This window comes from Antennarius striatus, chromosome 16 (assembly GCF_040054535.1).
Source record: "Antennarius striatus isolate MH-2024 chromosome 16, ASM4005453v1, whole genome shotgun sequence".
NCBI classification, from domain to species: domain Eukaryota; kingdom Metazoa; phylum Chordata; class Actinopteri; order Lophiiformes; family Antennariidae; genus Antennarius; species Antennarius striatus.
This window is the reverse complement of record NC_090791.1, coordinates 17267914-17277826: the sequence shown is the minus strand read 5'-3', so window position 1 is coordinate 17277826 and position 9913 is coordinate 17267914. Positions and strand designations below refer to the sequence as shown.

The 9913-nt window shown below is 45.0% G+C and overlaps 1 protein-coding gene across 7 annotated transcripts in view; it reads right to left on the bottom strand.

Moving 5' to 3' along the window:
* The window catches only part of caskin1 (CASK interacting protein 1), an 86528-nt gene that overhangs the window by 5652 nt on the left and 70963 nt on the right, over positions 1 to 9913 (bottom strand). For 5 of the 7 annotated variants that reach the window (XM_068335974.1, XM_068335976.1, XM_068335978.1 and 2 more), the window contains 8 exons: positions 7252 to 7362; positions 4509 to 4610; positions 4260 to 4398; positions 3451 to 3594; positions 2185 to 3359; positions 1797 to 2102; positions 740 to 1340; positions 1 to 7 (listed from right to left, as the gene is read on the bottom strand). The exon at positions 1 to 7 is cut by the window's left edge and continues 498 nt beyond it. In XM_068335974.1, the coding sequence (XP_068192075.1) occupies positions 1 to 7; positions 740 to 1340; positions 1797 to 2102; positions 2185 to 3359; positions 3451 to 3594; positions 4260 to 4398; positions 4509 to 4610; positions 7252 to 7362 (2585 nt within the window). The remainder of the gene's footprint in view (positions 8 to 739; positions 1341 to 1796; positions 2103 to 2184; positions 3360 to 3450; positions 3595 to 4259; positions 4399 to 4508; positions 4611 to 7251; positions 7363 to 9913) is intronic. The other 2 variants (XM_068335975.1, XM_068335977.1) reach the window with 2 other exon arrangements.

Here is a 9913-nt window from a genome sequence, read left to right as displayed (position 1 = left end):
CCTTCCACTAGAGAAACGAGGAGGGAAGAAATAAGTTAGTCTGGATTATCATCTCAGGATGGAACTACAGTCAAGCATGGGGGTGTTTTTTGAAATCAACAATTTCCCTTCAGGGGTCGCCACAGCGAATCAGTGGCCTCCATCTAACCCTGTCTTCTGCATCCTCTTCTCTCACACCAACTACCTTCATGTCCTCTTTCACTACATCCATAAACCTCTTTGGTCTTCCTCTAGGCCTCCTGCCTGGCAGTTCAAAACTCAGCATCCTTCTACCAATATATTCACTGTCTCTCCTCTGGACATGTCCAAACCCAATAAAAGCAATAAAAAACATTAAATGTAACATTGGTTGTACCCATAATGCGGCTTCATTTCCCTGCTGTCAGTGTGCTGAGTCAGGGACTGATGAGCTGCACCACTACTAATACAGTCTGTCTTCTCACAGGTCAGAAGTTGAGTCGTTTGGTGCTCAAAACAAAGGCCTGTTTCCTGCGTGCTGACGCAGGATTAGGTTACCTCAAACAAAGGCTTGTCAAACGGCATCTAAATCACACCTTTGTGACTCTTTCTTTGGGTCTCCTGTGTCGGTTTCCTTCTACTGTTTTGCACAATTCATTATCTTTCAAGGTGATTTAGGACATCAGCCTTTCCTAGGCACCTTTATGAATGGCTATAATCACAAGACTTAAAACACCCATCCATCCCCAAACCCAACATAAATATGTCCTTATACAAGTACCTGGGCTTCCGGGGGTTCCAGGGCCAGGTAGTGGGACTTTCTTGTTGGGGGCAGGGTGTGTGGGGGTTGGTGGACCTCCCTGTCTCTTTATTTGTGCCACTATAGGTTTTGGGGAGACCGGAGGCTTTGGCTTTCTCACCGGACCTCCTTCAATGCTCATTGGGGCTCCTTGGTCCGCACTGTTTCTCCGAGGAGCAGTGCCCACCTGTGACTGAGGCTGGGGTTGGGGTTGGGGTTGGGGCAGTGGTTGAGGCTGCTCAGTCACTCCAGTGTCCGACACCGGGCGGCGTTTCATGGTGGCCGTACCATTTTGGAAGGGTACTGGCTGTATGGTGTGGGGCTGCCCGGTACCTACAGGCTCTCCGTTAGCTGCAGCCATGCTGGCAAAGCCCTCGGGCTCCTTGTCGCGGCTCTTGGGACGTCGTTTAACTGTGGACGACTCCTGGAGGGTGAAGTCTGAGCCGTTGGGGTGGGGCTTGGAGCTGCGGGGCCGTCGCTTCAAGGTTGACGATGCTTCGATCCTACAGATGTCCTCTTGTGAGTAGACACCATCTGCCCGGGGACCCTCTTCGTCACCCTGCAGACAAACACAAAATACACACTAACGGAAAATTCATACATTCATGACAAGAGGTTATTGTTGCACAAACAGTCAAAAGCATCAATGAATAGACATAAATATAAAGAACAGAACAAATAGAGCTTAGAGAACAGATGCTGACTATGTTAGCACGATAGGTAGGGAGGTAGACAGATTAGATAGATAGATAGATAGATAGATAGGTAGGTAGGTAGGTAGGTAGGTAGGTAGGTAGGTAGGTAGGTAGGTAGGTAGATAGATAGATAGGTAGGTAGGTAGGTAGGTAGGTAGGTAGGTAGGTAGGTAGGTAGGTAGGTAGGTAGGTAGGTAGGTAGGTAGGTAGATAGATAGATAGATAGATAGATAGATAGATAGATAGATAGATAGATAGATAGATAGATAGATAGATAGATAGATAGATAGATACATACATACATACATACATACATACAGACAAACATGTATATAGATAGTTACCTGTCCTTCTCCTTCTGCTCGTCCCTGACGCCGAATGGTCAGACTTCCTTCCTCTGCGAAGGGCAGGTTCTCGGACGAACTACCGCTCCCCCCTGAGCTGGGGTGGGGGGAGGAAGGAGGGTTGGTTGGGGAGGAATTTACCAGGGGAGGGGAGCTTTCAGGTGGAAGAGCGGAAGGAAGTAGGCCAGAGGGAGTCGACTGTTCACGCATGGCAGCCGCCACCAGCTCCGTGACGGGGCCGCTGATGGTCCGCCGTCGGTTCACCACCTCGCCGTCCAGACCGATGGCGTCACGTTGTTTCCCCACCTGTGATTGGTTGGTGGAACTCCATAAATGTGTGTTTTATTTGCATATATTCTACATTTCAGAGAAGCAGACGTCACCATACCTGCAGGAAGTTCTTTTGCAGAGCTATGCCTTTGGCTCCGCCCCCTATAGATGACATCTCCAACATGGCGGCGATGCTCCTCACATTACCCACGCTGCTTGTCTCCACGTTCGCCGTCTCCGCAGACACCCCCAGGTCGCTGGCACGCCTCTGTTGGTGGTAAGGGACGTCCAGCAGCCCCCCCGTGGTGTTGGGGGTGTGTGTGTGCGGGTGTGTGTTGGCGTCCGTCAGGTTGGAGTTGGAGGTGGAGATGGCGGAGCTAGATCGTTTGGGCGGAGGCGGGGGCGGACCTTTTTTCTTCTGGCGCAGAGCGAAGGACTGCGTGTGGTTACGGCTGACGCTCTTGTCCTGGTTACGGACGGAGTGGCTCCTGCCCACCCCATGGGCAACAGTGGCGTATTTACCCCCGTCCCCCCTGACGGAGATCTGCCCTCCTGGTTCCTGTTCTCCTCCTCCACCCGCCTTCTCGTCACACTCGCTGTCTGAGACGGCGTACCTGTTGAGGGTGTGGGAGCGTTTCTTCTGGAGCGCCGCAGGCTCCACCCCCTCTTCGTCGGCCAGCTCCGCCTCCGGGGGGAGACGGAGGAGGGGGACCTGCTGATGCTGGCCCTCCTTTGTCTCCACCCCCTGGGCCGGCGGGTGGTGCTGAGGTTGCCCCTGCTGTTGCTGCTGGGGTTGTTGCTGTGGCGGAGGTTGGGCACACGGAGCGCCGCGGTGAGTTGGAGACTGAGGGGGGTGGGACCGTGGCGACTGAGGTCGCTCCCCCTGCATGAACTGGGGGGACGGTTTACGCTTCGCCTGAGGGGAAGCTGTGCTCTGGGCGGAGGAGGTGGAGGAGGAAGATGAGGTTCTGGTTTTGGTCGGGGTGTGAGGGGGTGTGTAGGGGGGTGCAGGCTGGGAGTGGGAGTGGGAGTGGCGATGTTTGCCTTGAGCGGAGACGCTGCTCCTGTGGGAGCCCTGGCTGCTCTGCTGCCTCATAGTCCGGGCCTCCTTCTTGGGGGGCCCAGCTACTCCTCCTCCTCCTCCTGATGATGTCATCACCTCATCACGCTCCTTATTCAGGCTGCGTGTTCGTTGAACTTTGCTGACCTCCTGCCCCGGCTGAATCATGGCGCTCTGCAGCTCGGTGCTCAACTCGCTGTCCTGGAAGGTGCTCATCTTTGGAGACGTGACGTCTGCAGGGGGAAGACGACCTTAAAATGAATATTAAACTGAAGGGGGCACAACTGTACCGACACACAGGTAGAAGTAAATGCATTAGCTTACCGTCTGGGGGAGGGCTATCCATTGACGTGACTTCCTGCTGCTGTGTGATTGGCGGGGGCTTCTTTCTGAGGGAGCCCCGCCCCTCGGTACTGCGCTGCATTTCAGCTAATCGCTTCACCGCTAGCATTAGCTTCTTCTGGTGACCTAAATGTTAACAGAGGAGATGTATAGCGCTGTAATAGAAGTCCATTCAAATATTTATATAGTGTTCTTGTTTGCCTTATTAAAAGTAAAAAAAAAAAAAAGGTATTACGTATATGTACATCTTACACATTATGTACATCTTTCTTTATTTCTAAAACTGTTATTTTTTAAATGACTACCAGCATTTAAAATTTTGCTATAATGAATATATAATTTTACTTTTTTTTCTTTTTACTTAAACAGTTACGATGTTATTAATAAATACATTAAAATGAACAGTGTTTATATTGTACTACTGACCAAACTCAATCCTTGCGTATGCTTCTAACGTATATTCTGTTATTACTTTTGGGATGCATAAACGTCACGTTGGGATGCACAAATTTTTCTTGAAGCGCATCCCAGGGATGCACTACTTTCTTGAGGTAAAATAAACTCTGTTTATATTAAAAACATTTTATTATTGCTCCATTTTGGGGGAAAAAATGGTGCAAAGGCTCAAATTAGCTAAAAAAAGTTTTCACTGATCAAATCCACCAATAGTTGAGGGGAAAATCAACCTTTACACATTTATTTCACTGACTTGATAGCATTACTTACTGCAGCTATTTTACTATTATTACATGATTGCAACAATGCATTCAAAGTCTGTCTGAATGTCTTACCCAGTTTGATGATGCCTATTTCCTGCAGGTCCTCCCAGGTGATGTCGGTAATGAACTCAATATTCTCATAGCCATTCTGCACTAAGACCTGATGGTACTGGCTTAGACCAATAGCAGACAGCCACTCTCCCAGATTGGCCTATAGGAACACCAGAAACACTTTTCACCATGCTAGAAAAAAACGATGCTGGTAGATTATTTGGCATCTAACTGGTCCTGGTGTTGAGATGAGAGTTGAATTTTACTCACAGGTTTCTGGTCAGGCAGCCACTCGGTCACACTCAGCTTGTTAATCTCTGTCGTCATCTTCTTTCTGTGACCTGGTTTGGTTATCCCAATGGCGGTCAGATCCTTCACACACAAGAAAACACACACACACACACCAGTCGGACACTGTAGTGGCAATAGGGATTTTCCTCCACAGAGAGACACTAAAAAGACTCCAGCAGTTCCAATCACACATTCATACAAATACACAGAGAAAAAGGAGCAACACAAACAGACGACTTCCAGCTGATGAGGGTCTGTAAGTGGATAAGAATGGAGCAGAAATGTCTGGAAATCATGACAAAGAAGGAAAACAAAAGCAGAAAAAAGAAACTCTGAAAAGATCCTTTGAATAACGTCTTATTTCTTCTAATGTTACAATCTGAATTCAATATTAACAGAATGAAGAAATAAAAAGTGATGAATATTTGGAAATTTAAGTAACGTTTTGAACAAAGACGGTACATCCAGTCGTTATCAGTGTACTGTTAGTGATTTCTGTGTGATTCTGTGGTAACATAAGGTAGAAAACAATCACACACATGCACACACACACACACACGCACGCACGCACACACACACACACACACACACACACATGTGCCGGTGGTGCAATCCATTAAATGTGTGCAGATGTGACACAAACCTAGAGGGACCTGGATTCCATGGCATCGCAAAGCCCTGCACAGCTCTGCATGCACAACACTACAGTGTACATCTACATGGAGTACACAAATAATTTATGGATGATATAAATTATTTGTATGTATAAAGCATTTGTTGTGTTACTGAGGAGTTTTCATTTACGAGTTTAGAGCCATTTTAGCTCCAACTTTTGATGATCTCATTGTAATGCAAAAAGAAAATCATTTGCACTTACTGTATATGGGAGTTATTTAAAGGTTGTTAAGGAGTCAGTGTCAGTCATTTAGAATATAGACATCCAGGACTCTAAAATTAAATTTCATTTTGTTTAAATGTGGAGATATTCTTCAGTAAACTAAAACCTGACATTCATAGTGGTCGACCACTGCTCCTCAGAATCGGTTATATACAAAGAAAGAACTTCTGTATCTGTAAATCTAGCCTTCACCCAACCTTCCATCAGTGTGGGAGTGAACCAATAATCATAATTTTTGTATGAAGAGTCCATTCAAACATGTAACTAGAATGAAATGAATGAATGAAATCTGAGTCTATGGAGTGTTTATGTTACTTATTACAGATTTTTAGCATTACGCTAAATCCTCTTGCCATGTTATCTGTCCTGAAGTCCGATTAGACCATCTTCATCATCTTCATCTTCCACGTCGTGGCTGGCACAGAAAATTAAATGTTTCATGTCTTTTTAGGTTGGTAAATATGAATGTTCAATTATTCTGAAACTAGGCTAAAATGGCCGACCAATAAACTAAAAAAGAATTAGAACTGTTGATTGATTTTTTTATGTTTAAAAAAAAAAAAAAATCCCCCTCTGTCTTTTAACTGGATATAACCAAAGCTGTATGGTCGAGGTTCCCCTCTATTACTCAGCAGCAAACAGTTGTTGACATCTTATTTTGAAAGTGCGACAGCAAATACGGATACCCCAACACCAGGCCGGACCAATCGTGTGACGTCATCACTAATCTCTACAGTAATGGACAATCACACGGACAAGGGGTCAAAATAAAAGCCAGGTATGCATTTCCTTATTTTTAGCTGTGAGTTTGTGTAATACAACAACAGATCATACCTTTCCTATAATGCAATTCAATTTTTTTTTTATTGCATTTGTCCAGTAACTATCTGAGCAGTTAAAGCGGAAGCCAACAAGGAGACGGAGACGGGTAATGTCACCCACAGGAGCATCTGAGCTAGTTGTTTGGGTAACATTTGCGTCATTGTGAGTCATGCTGTCACCAAGGGACTCAAATCACAGCCATTTAGACGGATGTTTAACTTACGTCACGCAGCATTCATTTAGTTCTGCTTGTATGAGATCAAAATATTTATGTCCAATAAACCAAGTTTATTGGACATAAATATTTAAGCTTCAATTTGATCAAATGATAAAGAAGAAAATTATATTATAAAATTTATTAGAAACATAACGCTTCCACGGGAATAATTTCAGGAAATGTAGTTTGTTTGTTAGTTTTTACCAGAGAAATTAGGTACCTGTACAGTAAACAAGAAGCTACAGTAGTTTAGCTTAACAGAGTGGTATCATAGTAATAGTAATTGTATTTTATTATGAAAAACAATTTTACTTCTTCAAAATAAAAGATTTATTTTGATGTGTTAATCCATAAACTTCAACAATTATAGCCTGTGTTGTTGTATTGTCTATGAATCAATAGATGGGTGACACCTTATAAAATATAACACATTTTTTATGATTATAAAAATGCAAAATAACCTAAAACCTAACTCTATATTTGTACAAACTGCATTATGCATTTTTTTTGGATCCAGAACCTTTTTTAAACTGATTTGAAGTGTATCAGACCAGATCAACGGCGAGGCAACAGGCTGACTCGGGGGTTTGGGAGGCAGGGAAAGATCACTTTGGTTTAATTCAGTCCTTCGTGAGAATATTTTAAGGAAATTATATACATGCATTTGGAAACATCAAGGACACCACAAATTAAAGTCATGCAGACTTGTTTCCATTGTGGTCCTTGGAGGTGCTTGTGACCTCTCTGGGGTTCGGGTGGGGGGGGTCAGGGTTCAGTTGCCTTACCTCCGGGGTCATTCGGCTAATGGTGGGCAAGTCATACCCAGCGCCAAGGAAGTTTGGAACGTAGACCTGCAGCTGAAAGTCGTTCAGCCATTGGACAACGGCCTCTGAGCTCTACGGGAGAGAAGACATGGGGCATGCTGTCACTGGCTCCGGGTCTGCGCCGCTACAGTTCTCTCGCAGAGGGGGGCCAAACAGGGCCAAAAAAATTTGGAAACTGGTACAGTACAAAAATATTTAATGAGATAAAATTGATTTCTTTACTAATAAATACTCATTCGGAGTTTGATGCTAGCAACATGCAAGACGTTGAGACTGGCTGATGATTGTATTCCATCACCTGCTCTTTAAGAAGAGTTAGGAAACGTGCTCAACGGGCTCTTTCCTTCTGCATGGGTTCACCTCAGGTGAGAACAGGTCCAGTGACCTCACCAGTGTTTCTGGTTGCTGTTGCAATATGGGTTGAGCTTCTTGTGTTGGAGTCTAAAGTCTCACTTATAGATGAAGTGATGAACTGTATTTACTGACAATGGATAACATTTTTAATTGTGGTTATAGTTGCATAAAAAAATTATGTTTATCTTTAAATTAAATTAAATTTATCTTTAAAATGATCAAAATTTCACAGGCACTGCTGCAGCAGGGGGATGATGTGTATATGACGTTTGGTGAAAGAACACTGCACACTTTTTGACTTATGGGTAATTGTCCATATGATGGACAGACGGGACCAAAAGGCATATGTTACTTTATTTTGCTCCTTACGTTGTTCATGTCGAGGTGAAAAAATATTAACTAGCAACTTTAAACGCCCTGAACTTGTGAGAATTCCAAAAGGTGTTTTCTCTGGACATTTTCTGTTATAGTTACTTCAGTCATTACTGTGGAGAAAGCAGTTTTACAAGAGGCATGATGATCACATGATGAGTGACGCATCACTTGATTTTCTCATTGAAAGTTTAACGATGCAACCAGTTGCACCAGATTGAACAGAAGAATGGATGCTTAGAACTTATGAAAAAGTTAAGAGGCTACATAAGAACTAATAGTAGATGGAGGGGCTTGAGTACCCTAATGATTCTAGGAACTGTGGTGTTTAGGGCAATTTGCATTTGCAATTCACGTTGCTCAGCCTCCCTGAGAAAGTCTACTCCAGGGTCCCGGAGAGGAGAATTTAACTGTGAGTTGAAGCTCAGATCCAGGAGGAACAAAGACGTTTTCACCCTGGTCATGGAACACTGGTCCATCTCTGTACTCATATGAAGGTGCCGCAGGCAGGATGGGAGTTTGCCCAACTAGTGGACCTGGATCTAATGGGATGGCAGTGCGTGCACACATAGCAGCTCCTCTCTCTCCAGCTAGAGCGGTTCTTTTTGTGTTTACTGTGTCTTGTCACTCTGTGTATTTGTCCTGTACAGAGATGTTTACCGTCCCTTTGTGTTAAGTCTTATACTTTGTGCTGTACTGTTTGTTGTACTGCCCGTTGTACTGCCTGTTGTACTGCCTGTTATACTGCCCGTTGTACTGCCTATGTTGTGCTGCCTGTGTTGTACTGCCTGTTGTACTGCCTGAGTTGTACTGCCTGTGTTGTACTGCCTGTGTTGTACTGCCTGTGTTGTACTGCCTGTGTTGTACTACCTATGTTGTACTGCCTGTTGTACTGCCTGAATTGTACTGCCTGAGTTGTGCTGCCTGTGTTGTACTGTCTGTTGTACTGCCTAAGTTTTACTGCCTGTTGTACTGCCTGAGTTGCACTGCCTGTGTTGTACTGCCTGTGTTGTACTGCCTATTGTACTGCCTGTTGTACTGCCTGTTGTACTGTCTGAGTTGTACTGCCTGTTGTACTGCCTGAGTTGGACTGCCTGTTGACCGTGGGTCAGAGAGGACTGCAATTTCACCTATGCTGTATGTCGTGCATATATGGTACACTTGACAATAAAGCTGACTTTGACCTTGGAGAAGGTCGTGACCCGGACCTGGATAAGCGGCTGCAGACGAGACAAGAGTCCCAATCTGAATCTGCTGCAAACCATCAACTGCATGAATTGATGTTTATTTATGATTCAAGTCCACATCCTCAATGTCTTCTTCTATGGTTTCCTCCACCTCCTCCACACTGACTCTCAAAGCTGATTGGTGCTCCTTCCTGTCATTCCTCCAATCAGGACGACGGTACTCCAGCTAACAGATGGCCTTGAGGACATGACAGCACACATGACACACACACTGTAGGCAAGCAACGCACACATGACCACCACAACCACCTGCTATTTAAATATGCTTTCCCCTTCATCGAGCTTAAAGTCATTACACAACGAGACGTGAACACACGAGGCCGCACCAACGTTCAACACACACATCTCCACAGTGAATAAAGATCTACTGTACATGATGTAAGCCCAGCGCGCCGCACACGCATGTTCCAAGTTAGTCCACCCACGATATGCACACTGCCCGGCGCACGTGAACACACACACACACACACACGCACGCACACATATCTGAGCTACAGTTAAGCTTGCCTGAAGTACACCTCCCACCATCAACTGAAAAACAATTGTCTGCAGAAAAAAGAAAATCACTGCAATGGAAGAAGGGAAGCTGCAACTGAAAGTGACAAACGATGGAGAGCAGGTAGCAGAAAAACCAGAGGGCAAGACTCTCT